This window comes from Numenius arquata, chromosome 15, assembly GCF_964106895.1.
Source record: "Numenius arquata chromosome 15, bNumArq3.hap1.1, whole genome shotgun sequence".
In the NCBI taxonomy this organism is placed as follows: domain Eukaryota; kingdom Metazoa; phylum Chordata; class Aves; order Charadriiformes; family Scolopacidae; genus Numenius; species Numenius arquata.
In genome coordinates, this window is record NC_133590.1 from 2,707,965 (window position 1) to 2,724,652 (window position 16,688).

The 16,688-nt window shown below is 43.7% G+C and overlaps 1 protein-coding gene across 2 annotated transcripts in view; it reads right to left on the reverse strand.

Annotated features, from left to right (window-relative positions):
• The window catches only part of BTRC (beta-transducin repeat containing E3 ubiquitin protein ligase), a 133,481-nt gene extending 119,055 nt beyond the window's left edge, over positions 1 to 14,426 (reverse strand). For both annotated transcript variants that reach the window (XM_074158882.1, XM_074158881.1), the window contains exon 1: positions 14,273 to 14,426. In XM_074158882.1, the coding sequence (XP_074014983.1) occupies positions 14,273 to 14,320 (48 nt within the window). In that variant the 5' untranslated portion in view covers positions 14,321 to 14,426. The remainder of the gene's footprint in view (positions 1 to 14,272) is intronic.
• Positions 14,427 to 16,688: the final 2,262 nt, after the last annotated feature.

The window sequence follows — 16,688 nt, forward strand, 5'->3', positions numbered from 1 at the left end:
ATAATGCTTCCCTTTCCCTCAGAGAGGACGTTCGCTCTGGGTTTCCATCACATACGATTTAAACAGGCAAGCTAAACCCATTCCTCTCTGTCACTGCAAGGCAAGAGTGAAGCTACTTACATTTTCATTCCTTTTAAGTTATGATCTACACACAGTATTTATTTGACGATAAATAATACCTTTTCTGATAAATATCAGGCAAAGAACAGGAATAATCCACTTTAATACACTGATGGTTACCTCTGAGTAACAATATTCATGACTCCATTAACTAACAGGCTCTCAGTTACAACGGCAGAATTAGATCTGTCAGTCACTGACCCGGGAAGACGCGGCCAGTTGCACTGAAGATTACTGAGCTGAGATAACAGAATCATAGAATGATATGGGGTTGGAAGGGACCTCTTATCATTCTCTGATTCTGTGACGACTTCCACAGCAAAAGAAAATATACCCTGTGGCCTAGAACTTGTTAATAAGTCTATATGCATTATAGCAATAAATTGAATTCCCACTACATTTTGGCCCTTACCACAAAACAGACATTGAGGGGCTGGAGCAGGTCCAGAGAAGGGCAACGGAGCTGGTGAGGGCTCTGGAGAATAAGTCTGATGAGGAGAGGCTGAGGGAGCTGTGGGGGTTCAGCCTGGAGAAAAGGAGGCTGAGGGGAGACCTTCTCGCTCTCTACAACTCCCTGAAAGGAGGGTGTAGCCAGGGGGGGTCGGTCTCTGCTCCCAAGTCACAGGCGATGGGACAAGAGGAAATGGCCTCCAGTTGCACCAGGGGAGGTTCAGATTGGAGATTAGGAACAATTTTTCCACGGAAAGGGTTCTTAAGCCTTGGAATGGGCTGCCCAGGGAAGGGGTTGAGGCACCATCCCTGGAGGGATTGAAAAGACGGGTTGCCATAGTGCTTAGAGACATGGGTTAGTGATGGTTTTTATCCGAGTGAGGTTGATGGTTGGACTCGATGATCTGAAAGGTCCCTTCCAACCCAGACAATTCTAGGATTCTATGATACACAATACAGAACTTCGTGGTTCCAAACAGATACCGTACTCCCCTGTCCAAAGCAGTACTCAAAATAAAGCACAGTTAGGTCTGTGGATTCTAATTCCATAAAACCAAAGACAAGATTTCAAAATTTTTCATAATCTTTAGGAGAGAAAACCATAAGGTCTCTGTTTTTAAAACCATAATCTGACAATATTTAAGTATGCTCTTTGTGAGAACTGGTAGAAGGAATGAACAAACTGAGTCAATTTACCATTAGATCCCAGAGTTTGATACAAGCTCCTTCGGAAGGACACAGCAACCTCCAACAGTGGGCTCTGACTCTGCCCGTAAGCTTAATGAATTCCCTGCTTTAGTGAACATGGCTACTCTGGTTCTTTAGTGGATTTTTTTGGATTACATTGACCAGGATCTGCTTCAAAACAGCTCCCACTGGAGAATGTTTGCTGATATTTCTTGACAGATAAAAAGGCACCATTTTTTTATATACTGCAAGAGGAACAACTACCAGGAAAACTACTTTTGTAACATGAAACACCTGGGTACCTTCTTAAGGGCTCAGAAGAATACTAAGCTACAGTATTCAAAACCAAACGGAGATCCGTGACAGCACTCCATTAATCTCTGGGCAAAGTCACAGCAAGCTCTGTGAACACGCTTACTACAGCAGTGTAAAGAGATCCTCTTGGTGCCCATAAGTAAAAACATGCTCAATTTCACAACCACTTGACATTTTAAGTCTGAAATTCAAGTCCTGTATTCAGCCTCCTTCAAGACTAAAAGGTCTGTGATGAAGAAAAGAGGAGCTACATTTCTCATGCTACTGTCTGAACTTGCACAGGTAAGTATCCAACCACAACAGTGGCATCCTCAGTGCAAGCATTATGTATAAAACACCAAGCTGGAAGCTTATCTAGAGATCAATAAAATGAAGCTGATGCCCTTTAAGTATCTTGTCTCTTTTTCCTAAGTCCATCGAAAAGTCAAAAAGCTCACCTGGATTCTAATCTTTCACTGAGACTCAAAGCATCAGGAATAGTAAATTCTGTACTTGAGAAAAAAAAAGTGACAGCCAAGGTCAACAAAATTAAGAACTCTGAAAAATTATGATCTCCATAATCAGTAAAAGAATGTACAGTGCTACTGTTCACCTTCCTGATCTCCTCCTGGATTTTAGGTACCATACAAAAAAGCATGCAGAAGAGATGGGCTAGAGGGCTGTGCCAACTATCCCGGAAGGAGAAAAATTTGTTAGAAGAATACCGTTTTTTTCCTAGAGAAATGGAAATGCTTTCAAGAGCAGACTCCAGCACTCAACCACCACATTTTCTCTTTTCTCAGCGAGCTCTCATCGTCTGAGCAGACTCCAGCACTCACGCCAAACACTTTCCTATCTAATAAAATAACCAAAAAACTTCCTTTTTTGCAGAATGCCCATTCAATCCCAATTCACGTCCCTCAGAAAGCACTGTGCTACAATTACAGTGTGGGACCTATTCACCCATCATACGTTAACTCGGAATTCATAACTAATTGCCCCGAGTAGTTACCAAGATATATTAAATTTCCTTTCCTGATCTAAATGCCCTGTACTGGTTTCAGATCTATGAAAATTCTCAACTCCTTGAGATTGGCACGAGGTGTAAATGCTTCTTTGCTTGCGTTAACTAGAGGAAACTCCTCCTTAAAACAAGAAGTACCAAAGCAGCCTGCTGTCTCAGAGAGCTACGATGCAAGAATGAAGCGGTGGGAACAGAAGCCGCTGAAGATACCCAACAGGCAGCCTCTGGCAGCATCCCTGTGCAAAACAAGTATCTGGTAAGAAGACTTAACCGGAACGAACCTAAAATGTTGCAGAATTGACTGGCCAACCTTTAAAGACCGAAAAAAAACCCCAAACCACAAAGAGTATTCTCTCCCAAGACAGGAAAACTACTGAGACCGAGCGCTGACAACTATTGCCAAAATGAAGCAGTCACCGTGTGAGGCCTAAGTAAATCTACTCCCAATTTAGAACAAATTAGAATTAGTGCTAGACTAACCCAATCTTCTTCTTTAAGAAGATCACTGAAGTCCAGACAAATTAGAAGTAGTTAAGCATTTGATAAATGCCATGTAGGAAGTTGCTAGTTAAAATGGAGAGGATTAGGATTAATACCAGAGTTGTAAGGAGGATAAGAAACTATAAAAAGGGTAGAGGATCACAGGTTATTTTGAAAAGGGAACCCTCAAGCTGTACAGAGATTGATTCTTGTTGAAATCCATTATTAATCTTGAAAGTAATATTAAAATATTCTCACTAATGGCTAAAAAACCCAAGAATTACCAGTGTGCTAATGAAATTGGCTGAAGACAAAGATAGGAGACATCATAAATATACAGGACACAGCATCGTGAAGACCTGGGTAACAGAACCAACAAAAGATGTACTTAAATTTAAAAGTAACATGATTTCCATTATAAACTAGGGATTCAGTAACTGAGAAGAAGGGAAGAGGCCCTGGGATACGTTAGTCATTAGATAATAACGCTTCACTGATAAGATGCAGCCATCAAGATGGCAAATACTACTATAGGATATTGTACAAAGTGAACAATTCCCAGAAGAGAGGAAATTGGGATTACTGCTCTTGTACAAGGAACAAATAAAACTTTTCCTGGAATATTCTCTATAGCTCTGGTCACTCATGTTTCAGGTAGATTACTCGAATTCTGCAGCTGTTTAAAAAGGTCTGCTGAGGTGATCAAGAGTTATAGGAAATGTCTTATGACAAAAACAAAAAAACAAAAAAAACAACCACAAAAGCTTGTTTAGCCTGACCAGATCCAGCTCTGAGGAGAATATGGTTGCTCTCCACAAATATACACAGATAAACACAGGGGAGCAAGAAGAGCCATTTAAGCTCAAGGACAACACTGGCACAAGAACAAATGAGAATGAATTAGCTATGAATGAAGCTCAGGTAGAAAATAAGAACAAGGATTCTAGCTTTCAAAGTAGTCAAATTTGGAATAGCTCTACAATGGCATAACAAAGAAAATTCTACGCACTTAAGAACTGCTTCGAGTAGCTTGCAAAAGGGACTAGACAGTACACTGTCTGCCAATAGTGGACTTGAACCCATGCTCCAATCCCATATGGAGATGTTTCCTCTCACTGATGGGCTCTGACTGTTTTGCCTCTGCATGAAGTCTTATTTTAAGATCAGTGACATACAGATATATAGGAATAGGACAGGCTGAGAGAGTTCTCCAGGCTGAACAACCCCAAGAGAAGGCTCCGGGGAGACCTTATAACGGCCTTCCAGTACCTGAAAGGGCTACAGGAGAGATGGGGAGGGACTCTTGATCAGAGAGTGGAGCCATAGGACAAGGGGTAATGGTTTTAAATTGAAAGAGGGGAGATTTAGATTAGATACTAGAAAGAAACTCTTTGCTGTGAGGGTGATGAGACCCTGGCCCAGGTTGCCCAGAGAAGCTGTGGCTGCCCCATCCCTGGAGGGGTTCAAGGCCAGGCTGGATGGGGCTTTGAGCAACGTGGTCTGGTGGGAGGTGTCCCTGCTCAGGGCAGGGGGTTGGAACTCAATGATCTTTAAGGTCCCTTCCAACTCTGACCATTCTATGATTCTATTAATATCTTCTTGGCAGTAAAAACTTTCAGGACATTTATGCTTGTTTATAAACAACAGCTGTGACAAAGTACAAGAGCAACACACTTCGCTGGAATCATCCCAGTCAGAAGGAGAAAAAAAAAAAAAAAAGGAAAAAAGTTACAAAAAGAAAATTAACAAGGAATGTAGATTTTTATTCTTTTGAACCTATTAGCAACAGAAAACACCTTCTGTTATATTTGAAGGTGTTAACGTCAACATCTGCTGAGATGCTTCCAAGACCCATCTTCTAAAACAAGATCGATCTATCACTGCTTGAGACTACACCCAGTTTTCATTGTTCTAATTTGCAGGAGATGAATGATAGCCGGGCTGCATTTCTCAAACCCGTTGTGAGTTTTGGCATATAAGAAGGAAGGGCATTGAGCAGACCCAATGAACTACCCCCCTGGAGAATCGCCAGCATCTTCCTAACAGACAGAATTAGGCCAATTATCCATAAACAAAAAGCAACTCCCACATAACCACGCTCCATTCTCACAATAAATAACAAACCATGTCTGTGGAGAGGAAGAGTGACTATATTGTATGACAGACTTTCATGCTAGAGGGTTTTTCTCTGAAACAACTGGAGACTGTTTCAATTGCTGTAGGGGCAAGCCTGGAAATGTTAGTTTTCTTTTCCAGTCAGAATGTAGTCTAGTCCTGCTTTGTATCCAAGGAAAGACAGCCATCATCTTTCCCCCAAATATTTAATCCACCCTACTATATTTGGAAAAAAACCCCTCACAATCTGTAACAATAACTATGGCCTTAGCTGGAAACATCAAGAGAGAGGACTCCTGGACAGGCACCTGGACAGGACTTACCTGGACAGGCTAGAGAGTTGGGCGGTGAGGAACCTGATGAAATTCAACAAGGGCAAGTGCAGGGTGCTGTACCTGGGGAGGAATAACCCCATGGACCAGGACAGGTTGGGGGCTGACCCGCTGGAGAGAAGCTCTGAGGAAAAAGACCTGGGAGTCCCGGTGGACAACAGGATGCCCATGAGCCAGGAATGTGCCCTGGTGGCCAAGAAGGCCAATGGCATCCTGGGGTGTATCAGAAGTGTGGCCAGCAGGTCAAGGGAGGTCATCCTCCCCCTCTGCTCTGCCCTGGGGAGGCCCCATCTGGAGCACTGGGTCCAGTTCTGGGCTCCCCAGTTCCAGAAGGACAGGGAACTGCTGGAGAGGGGACAGCAGAGGGCTACAGAGATGATGAGGGGCCTGGAGCATCTCTCTGATGAGGAAAGGCTGAGGGACTTGGGTCTGTTTAGTCTGGAGAAGAGAAGGCTGAGGGGGGATCTGATCAAGGCCTATAAATACTGAAAGGGTGGGTGTCAGGAGGATGGGGCCAGTCTTTTTTCAGTGGTGCCCAGGGACAGGACAAGAGGGAACAGGCACAAACTTGAACATAAGAAGTTCCACCTAAACATGAGGAGGAACTTCTTTCCTGTGAGGGTGGCAGAGCCCTGGAAGAGGCTGCCCAGAGAGGTGGTGGAGTCTCCTTCTCTGGAGACATTCAAACCCTGCCTGGACACGTTCCTGTGGGACCTGCTCTGGGTGGCCCTGCTTTGGCAGGGGGGTTGGACTAGATGACCTCCAGAGGTCCCTTCCAACCCCATATAATTCTGGGATTCTGTGACTCCTACAAACAAACTGAAAGAATGCAGGCACAAAGCCAGCTGATGGAAAAGCCACACCAGAGTTCTATACCGGCTGTTATCTCCCAAACTCCATTTCTACAATCTTCTTCAGATCTGTTTTGCTCCAGATGCTTCTGAAGAAGATGGGCCATCTAGACTACAGTTCTACTACTGTTCTGCTAACATACAACTCCACTTAAGAACAACTTCTTCACTCCTCCATAGCAAGTCCCTGCAATTCTTCCCTTCTTACCATGGGATGAAGGAAATTAAACCAGGCACTTTGCTCCTGCTAGTCCAAACTGGTTACTCCAGCAGATTCTGCCAAGAGGTTGCATGGCTCCGGCTCACAGACTGTAAACACTTCCGTCCTTCCCTCAAGAAGACTGGAAGGACCCCTTGCTGAGCTTTCCCATTCTTCCTCATTCTCTCCTTCCTGCTGCTCTCATCAAGATGAATGCACAGACCCTGTTTCAGCAGTGAGGGGAGGGAACATTAAATGGGATGTTTCTCAATTCTTAGTACAGAGGAGCACTAGAAGCAGCTAGAGAGCACAAATTTTTTGATCAATCGTTTGTTTCCCAGCAAAAATCACTGTGGAAAAATGAAATCATTTAAAACTGAAAAGTCTTCACTGCAGCTTCTCAAACCTTCTGCCATCACAGGTAAAAAATTTGGCTATGCATATACAGCTCCAAGCAGGCTGAGCACCCATTGCTTAATGGAACTACAGAACTTACAGATGAAAGAGAAAAAATGAATTTTAATGCAGTTTTTAGAAATACTTGTCATTGTTTCAGCACTGCCATTTAGTGAATGGGACCGATTTCTCTCTCAGTAGGGGATGATATTTTAATGATGTAACAACGTACTTCCCAGAAGAAAGACAAGCCTCATGAGGCAGATTAAAACTAAGAATATTCAGATCCCATTAAAACCAGACAGTTTGGAGCCATTTTTAAAATTAATTTTGTTTAATGATAAAATGTGTTATCTTAACAGGTGGCTAGCCAATTGTAAAATTAACCAAAACATGGTCAGAAGCACAAGGCTAGCTATTAGAAGAACTGGTTTCCTTTTATGTCTTCTTTTATCACTGTACCATATGACTCTACGCAAATTCATCCAGTCCATGACCCCAGGCAAATTTCTGAGCTTCAGCCTTCTTTTTCTGCAAAGCAGGGGTAATATTTGTCCAACACCAGAGTTCCTCAAGACCTCAGATAAAGAGACATTAGAAAGTACTGGGTTTTAACAAGCAGGACATATTTAATGCAATTCCCAAGATTTTCGACAGCTTCTGCAGGATCAAGAAGTTTATCTCAGCACTAATCAGCATCCTGTCAAGAAAACAGCTTCACGCTTGATTGGTTATTAGTTGTATTTTGAGCACTTACTATTTACCTGCAGCCACTGGACTCCGCTATGCTACAACTCGTTTTCAGTTTCCACAGGTAAACACGCACCGCATTCAGCCCTTCTGTGCAAAATCACTTCAAATATATAAATAATACATCTTGTTGAGCATCTCCTGAATTGTAGGAAGGAGGAAATTAGGAAGGCTCAAGGAAATACCGAGGATTAGAAACACCAGTTAAGTTTGGCATTGAGAATGGTTAAATATTACACAAATCTCACCAGCATACATGGAGGTTAGAGATGACACAATGAGAGCTGACAAGGAAGTGAGAAAACAGCTTATTCCATCCGCATTGTTGAATTTAGCATGAAATTTCTTATACAAGAAAATTAAGTTGCTCGGCTTACTGGTTTTGCTGGTCTTGCACGCAACCTGATCATTTATACCCTAAATACTGTCGCAGCGATCACTGAGAAAACGAATATGACAAGAAATGCATCTACGCAGATGGAAGAAGTCTGTGGAATCCCTTCACTCGATTCTTAATGAAAATTTGTAATTTCCAGGTATAAATGACTCTCCTTGTAATAGAAAATAATTACTTTTCATTAGCAAGTTTTACGATATAAACAAACTACCAGCACAGTAAAATCCAAAGAAAATAAAACAGTGGATGAACACATTCACTCGACAGGCGTATCCAGTCAACATTCACACGTCAGGAAATACATTCTGATCCCCACTTTAAATATTTTTACAGCATGAACGGAATTCTAAATGAGACCAGACCGTGAAGTTTCCTCTGCCATTTAACTTCTAGTCTCAAGTCATTCTTTCCCCTACCTCAGTAGGGGCTAACACTGAAAATAAACAAGAAAACAATGTAATTTCATATTTTCATCTCATTTATGGCCCGGACAGAGACCAAAGCTTGGCTGGCCACTGGAAATGCTCCAAAGATCACCATTTCATTTTTACTTCTCTTCAAGAGGCGATATCCAAACACTGCACGTTCCTACCTTACCCCTAGAGATAATACAAAGCTACAGAATAATTTTATTCTCTTCCTCTGAAATCTTCATTACCTCTTCCCATATCACAAACCGCGACGGAATATTGAGAACGTTGAGGCCACTCTGCGTGTCTTGTATCTTCCAAGGATTATTTAGGAAACCTTCTGCCTAACCAAACTCTGTGGTTAGAACAGTCTGCTTTATCTTACTAATGAGAATGATAATTTAGTACCATATACTCATGAGGAATTATAGCTCTGCTGACTGGCAAATAATTTGCCAAGGCAGATTAGTTTAGCTGCATAAAATAAATATCCACCTGCACATACTAGCACTAATCAGGGCGTGAAATTAAACTTTTTATTCAGTGGGAAATAACTGCTGCAAGGCGGCGATTTAGTCTGGGAAGCAAATATTAAGGTCAGCCTATTCTCTCTGATGTTTATAGTATATATTACAGTGCGGAGAGCACGGTGCAACAAATTCTGCTTTTTAAGTCTATGAAACTAAATACTTCAGTGATGCGATAGCAAATTTGCCATTTGCTTTTCTAATTGCATACATTTAATGGAGCAAAGTGGCTGAAATGAAACATTACCAGAGAAGTGAGGGTGAAGTTACTGAAGTACCAAAGGCCTGCACCAATCGCAGAAAAAACTACGGCACAAAGTTTTGGGGTAGAAGAAAATAAATCAACATTTACTTTAAAATATACTATTCCCTACAAATCCTCAAACTAAGAGGATGTTATTTCAGTTCTGTTGGAAAAATTTACTAAGCATATGTTTAATATTCAGGCAGGATTTGCAACTCTGCGTTTAGGAGGCAACTCTCTGCTCTCCCAGCTGTTTTATAAAAAAATATTGCTTTTATGCCACTCTTGCTTTGGATACCCACGACTCTCTGCCACAACAACCACAATGCAAATATGTTATTAAAAAGACTATAAGGTTCTCAAAACAGAGTTTTATAACAATAGCTAACAAGTCCTAGCTCTTAAAAATCCCAGTCCTACTGACACCGTAAATCGTACAGGTTCAGTGCAAACAGAACCTCTTTTAAAGTACCAGCTTTTGGTCCATCTGTTCCCTATATACACATAAAAATAGAAGAAAAAACAACAAAAAAAAGAGTGATTCCATGTCTATTACCCCTCAGGCCTCCTATTCCACTGACTATTCCTGCTAGTTATGTGGAAGATCTGACAAATATGAGAGTATAAAAATTAAGGAACTTCAAGGTTTTCTCTCATAAAGAAAAAAGAGAAAAAGCCAGAAACAACAACAACAAAAAAAAAAAACCCACAGATGCATCTTAAAAAACAACCAAGAGGCTTTGGTTCTCTTGTGAAACTGGAAGGCCATCAGGAACTTGTAGAATCATGTCACCCAGAAAGAAAAGGAAAATGGTAATTTGGAGGTGAAATTGAAAAAATCCACTCCCGAAGAACACTAGTATCAACATCTTCCTATTCACAAGCTGGGAAATTAAATGAAGTACTGCAAAATGATTCATTCGGAAAAACTGAGAAAGTGAAACTTCATTAAATATCAAGCTATTGCCTCCCAAACCATCCTAGATAAGGATCCCAAACTGGTCAGGTAGAGCTCCAAGAACTGCTAATTAAACACAACTGAAGTTGTCACTAGTCCATTCAAGAAAACAGATGTTGCTTCATAGAGCTTTGATATTTTTCTTAAATACCTTTCAAAATGAGGAACAAAAAATATGAACTCTTATAAAAAGGGCTTTATTGTATTTTTATAGCATATTACATACCTTGTAACAATCATTCTGTTAAGTGTGAATGTCAGTTTTATTTTCTGTCCCTTTTTTCCTGGCTATTTACAAGCTTTGTAAGAATCGTTCCTTAATTAAGTCTAAACATAGTTTTATATAAATGGATTCCTGGAATTAAAAACGTTCAGACTTAAGAAATGATTGTTACAGAGACTGTAACAGGCCGTAAAAAAGAATGCCACTTTAAACAAAGATTTCTCATTTTAATTAAAAAGATAATCATCAGAACATTCGTACACTTAACAGAACCATTTGAAGCTACTTTGAAAAAATATCTCCTATTCTATGCAGGCATATGTAGTTTACTTTATATGACATTTAATCAAAGTCTCAGTTGAGCCTATTGCACTCAGACTTTAAATACTGTATCTACAGTTTTAAACACTTTATTCAAATATGAAAGTTACTTATTGAGCACCTCATTTCTAGTACTTTTGGAAATGGTTATGACAACAGAAATCACATATTCTTGAAGGCATAAAAACAGAGCTCTGTAAGGCAAGGGGTTTGGGGAGGGGGTTTTGTGGGTTGCTTTTTTTTTTTTAAGCTAATGGCACATTCGCCTCTCCTTTTAGCTTGTGCATCAGTCCCTTCCACACTGTACTTTACAACGAGTGTAGTTTTATCTGCAGTGTTGTAGAAACATGAAAAGGGGCTGAGGTTAACTGAGACAGGTCCAACTCTGGTCAAATCTTTGGTGTAACTGCAGAACACTGAACTCTATCATTTACAAGATCATACTTTAAATCTATGAACGTTCTCCCAAAAAAAAGGCTTTGAAAGGTGACATGTAGAATACATGATAGAAACACTCATTCACCAGCCAAACCAGGCTTCCCTGCTGAGCAGTTGTTTAGTATTGCATAATGATAATACACAGCTATTTAGTATCAGAAATAAATTAGGCCTTCTTAAAATGTAGATTGAGTAGGCAAATGAAGTTCAATAAATTACCTAAACCTTAAAAGTGTTAGATTATACATATTGTAGCTGACCATGGATAACTAGGAAACTGGTAGCAGATACAAGTAACCAAGCCAGTACCAGCCAGTAAGAAGACAGACGCCTTTTGCTTCCATCAAAAAGTTGCCTAGACACGAGCACACAGAAAAAAACAGAGTCCATTTTGTCTCTCAAAGCATCAAATATAGACACTTTAAAGCAAGATAATTTCATTTGTAGTATTAGCCTTGGATGAAGTCTCCGCATGCCATTTTTGTATTAAGAGTTATCCATGAAAGTAAAAAACAAATCAACAGGTCCGTCTTGTCTGATACCTTGTGGCTCCGGAGAGCTGCTCAAAGTCAATGACAAAAATTAGGCACTGACATTTTTAAGTGGAAAAAGTATTATTTGCTAGAGAAGCGCAAAAGCACTACCACCTGCAGGGCTGCTTTTCAACGTGAAATGAATCCTACTACAAATCTATATAAAAAGCAAAACTACCAAAAGCTAGAGAGATAATAAGTCTCAGGGATTTGAGTATTTACCCGGGATGGCACTTGGGAAACTCCCAGGGAAAAATCAATAATTAAGAGCAAAGCCCCCCTCAACCCAAACTGCGAGCCACCCAAGGAGGAAGAGGTATACGGAGCGTTATCACACACTTGGATGAACAAGGTAAAACACACTGCGAATGATTCAGCACGAGCTGAGAGGAGGAGGCACCAGCTGACCTACTACCCCTAGGTAGATAATTGTCCCGATGCCATGACTGCAGTACCTGAGCGCTTTCCCAGTGCTCAAAGGCAGAAACAAGAAGATGCTTCCTAGGAGGGCCAAGCGGCTACTTGCAACTGATACCTCAGGAATCAAAACAACCTCCAGGAACAGCAAAAGACCCCATCGAGCCTGATGAGAACTTTACTTCATCAGGAAAATTAAACTAAGAGTCACGTTCTAGAGGGACGGGCGCTAAAGGAAAAGGTTGAGATATGTTAAAAGCTTTTCTCACTCTCAACCTGCAAGCAAAAATACCCTAAAAAGTTCAGAGGGGGCAGAGGGAAGACACATCTTTCACCACACTTTTTACAAGCATTTTGCATACAGGAGGCATTTTAATAAAACATTGAGGAACTCGGTTTAGCTTTTAGTTCTCAGAGCAGCCTGATCTTGATAATTCCTCCCTCTACCTGATGCTCTTAACAGATGCATCTCCTGTAAGAGCAGCTCTCTCTCACGCTCGGGTCTCTCTTCCCTGGTGTCAGGGAGCTTTATTGTTCGAGCGGAACACAGCCAGCTGCAAGATGGCCAGGGATTCCTCCAGTCCCAGGCCCAATCTTACTGAAGATCTCAAATGCCTGGTCTAAGCCCTTGGATGGGAATCTTAGCTCAGGGGGCAAAAAAAAGCAGCACAGAAGAAGTCTGCTCTTTGCCAGAAAACAAAAGCGTTTCAGCAGAAACTTTTGAGGACATGAAACTCACTATCTAGAGGCAGGTTGTAATTAACAAGCTTGGCCAAACACAAGCGCAACAGGATCTGGTACGCTCCTTTGGCCAATCACACACCAAAGAGGGTAGTTTATTATTACTAATTGCTACCTTGCCTATTTAGGTATCCATAGCATTTTCCCACTTCACTGAGCTGAGACTATAAATCTGACAAACTCGGAGACTACCAGCAAAAGGGTCACAAAGTCTCAAGAGAAACAGGTTCTACAAGATTAAAAAAAAACAGAAGCCAAAAAAAGTGTTTTGAAGCTCAATTAAAAATGAAAATTTGCAACTAGCGTTTCCTCAATTTCATTTTGGGCATATGTTCCGAAGGTTTAATAGAATTGCTTCTTCTTGATGAGCTTAGATTTAATTCTGTACCACTGGAAGCACTAATCCAGAACAAACTTTTAGCAAACGTTGCCAGCCATTTAAATGATATCCTTAGGGAAAGAACAGTTTGGGGCACCCGGAATTCACATTCAATTCAGTTGGCACCAGTTTGTTTTCCTTTCTAAACATTACGTTTCTGGCCAAAACACTTAGAAATACCAACAAACGAAGAAAGAGAGAATGAAAGAACAGTTTAAGTGCATCATGCCTCAAATCTAAGTAAACTAGCCACATTTGAAGAGCATCTTGGATGGAAGTTCCCCCCCCCCCCAAGGCTCTTTTCCATGCCAAAAGCCAACTCAAACCTAAACAATGTGAGCGCTCTTCACATTCACCATCAGTGGTATGAGGCTGCTGCTGCAGCAGGTGAAAAGATTTAAGTGTTAGTATTTACAGCTCTCATGGCAGAATGGAAGGGAAAAAACCAAAAAAAAACCAAAAAAAAAAAACCCAACAAAATAAAATTGCAGGGAGATGGTGTCGGGTACAAAAGGATAGTCTAAGGTGTACAAATAGAGAGAAAACCCCAAGAATTACCCGCGCGAGCCCTCCCAGTGCCTCTGGGCCCCTCTGCCAGCTCCTGCCTCACTCGAGTTGAACTTCTCCTGTTCCCAACTGGCACCTGCAGCCCCCCGCCCCTCCTCCGGCACAATGACACCTTTCCACGGATTTGGGGGCCCCTTTCCCGGTCCCCCTCCCTCTCGGCAGTTCCCTCCCCGCACCCCACGGCGCCTCTGGGCCCCACCACCGCCCTCCCCCGGCCCTAGGACGAGCCCCCCCCCCCCAGCCCAACATGCCCGAGGGGCCCTGCCTCCCCCGGGGTCCCCTTCCCCATGGCCCCCCTGCCCCATATCCCCCTCCCCACCAGCCCCTCCTCGCCCCTCCCCCGGCTGCCCCTATACAAACACACACACACACACAGGTGCCCACCCCAACCACAGTCGCCACCAGCCACAGCCCCTCACCATGAATTTGAGGGCTTTCTCCTGCAGCACGGCCTCGGCCGGGTCCATAGTCCTGCGCCGAGGCCGGGGCCGAGGCCGCCCCTCCTCTCAGTGCCAGGCCGCAGCCAGCGCAGACAGGAACCTGCGCTGCCCCGCGTCGCCCCCCTCCCCCCCCAGCTCCACCTCACACCGCTCCCCGCAGGGCGCATGCGCCGCCCGCAGGCCCACGGGAAATGGAGTCCCTGGCCGCGCTACAAGCAAGGGTGCGAGTAGACGGACGGAACTACAAAGCCCAAAAGGCCTTGGGGCCGGGGGTACGCCGGGAGCCGGCTGGCGCATGCGCTGGACGCGGGAGGGGGCTGACGGGAGTTGTAGTACGGTGGGGCTGTGACTTGCGGGCGGGGGATGGCGGAGCGACCCTGCTCGGGCGGGGGAAGGACGGGAGGAAGCCCCTCTCCGCGGGGACCCTGTGGGTCGATTCCAGCCCCAGACCTTCCCTGCGGAGGGGGAAGGCTGGCTCGCAAGACACAGCCCTGCGCCCTCTGCCATCAGCATCTCGCATGTGGCTAATGGCGGGACGCAGGGGCGGCTGGCAGCAGGGCCCCCTCACCCGCGGCGCCCAGCAGAGCTCGGCTGCTCCCTCCTTCTGCCCCAGTGCTTGTGCGCTGGCGATTTTCAAGTCACAGAATCACAGAATGATACGGGGTTGGAAGGGACCTCTGGAGATCGTCTAGTCCAACCCCCTGCCAAAGCAGGTCCACCCAGAGCAGGTCCCACAGGAACGTGTCCAGGCGGGGTTTGAATGTCTCCAGAGAAGGAGACTCCACCACCTCTCTGGGCAGCCTCTTCCAGGGCTCTGCCACCCTCACAGGAAAGAAGTTCCTCCTCATGTTTAGGTGGAACTTCTTATGTTCAAGTTTGTGCCCATTCCCTCTTGTCCTGTCTCTGGGCACCACTGAAAAAAGACTGGCCCCATCCTCCTGACACCCACCCTGGAAGTATTTATAGGCGTTGATCAGATCCCCCCTCAGTCTGCTCTTTTCCAGACTAAGGGCCTGGAAAACAAATCATATGAAGAGTGGTTGAAGGAGCTGGGACTGTTTAGTTTGAGGAAGAGGAGGCTGAGGGGAGACCTCATCACTCTCTACAACTACTTGAAAGGACACTGTAGAGAGGTTGGTGCTGGTCTCTTCTCACAGGTAATTAATGACAGAACGAGAGGGAATGGCTTCAAGCTCCAACAGCGTAGGTTTAGACTGAACATTAGGAAAGAATTTTTCACAGAAAGAGTGGTCGGACATTGGAACAGGCTGCCCAGGGAGGTGGTTGAGTCACCATCCCTGGATGTGTTTAAGAACCGTTTAGATGTGGTGTTGGGGGATATGGTATAGGGGAGAACTTTGTAGAGTGGGGTTGATGGTTGGACTCAATGATCCCAAGGGTCTCTTCCAACCTAGACGATTCTATGATTCTAAGTCTCTCAGCCTTTCCTCATAAGAGAGATGTTCTAGGCCACTCATCATCTAAAATGAGCCCCATGCACTGGCCGTACCCCTGCGTGCATAGAACAAGTACCAAAAATATCTGGTGGCTTTTGTAGGGAGAGCCTTCGTAGGCTCCAGAGGGGCCATTGCTGCTCCTTGGCAGGGGATATGGAACGGGGTAACCTGCACCACTGGAATGGGTCAAGCAGACTGATATTATCCTTGAGGGACGCTTGTTCAAATCGGCCCTCTAAAGAAGACTCCTCACATAAACAGCCTCCCGTGGTGCTTCCGTGCCTTTACACAGAGCTTTTTTTTTTCTAATAATGATGCTAAGTCAATTTTCCCCGAAAACTGGGCCAAGTTCTCCTTGCTGTATCAAGCAGCAAACAAAAAAAGAATTGATCAGCATGCCTTTAGCAGCGGCTGTACATAGACTGGAGGGTATTTACCATATCCCCCTCTAATCTTCTCTGTTGCGCACTGAACAAGACCAGCTCACTCTTTGGCAGCCATTGCTTCTAATACTCTTGGTTGTGTTAATTTTGTCTAATCTCTTTCCAACTTTCCTACATTTTTTACGGTGTGTGCAAAAGCTGAAGCCACCTTGCATGGAGCAGCAGAGAGGAATTACCTCCTGCGTCTTTAGTACTAATTTAGTAGAGCCTGCTAAGTTTTCCTTTCTCTATAGCAAACATGACACTGATTCCTACGCGGTTTGTCATCCATTAAACATTCGGATTCTTTTCCTTCCTGCATTTATATATTTGACTCTGCACCTTAAGCGAGCTACCCTGAATTTCTTCCTGTGTAGATGCAGAGGAGCCAGCCACGAACATCAGCACTTGCTTGCTGACATGTGGCTCAAACCCGTTCTTTGTGTTCCTGTGTTTGACCTCTAAAGCGAAGCTTCAAGTCACAGGGATGAAACCACCGTCTCCTGCACACCAGCT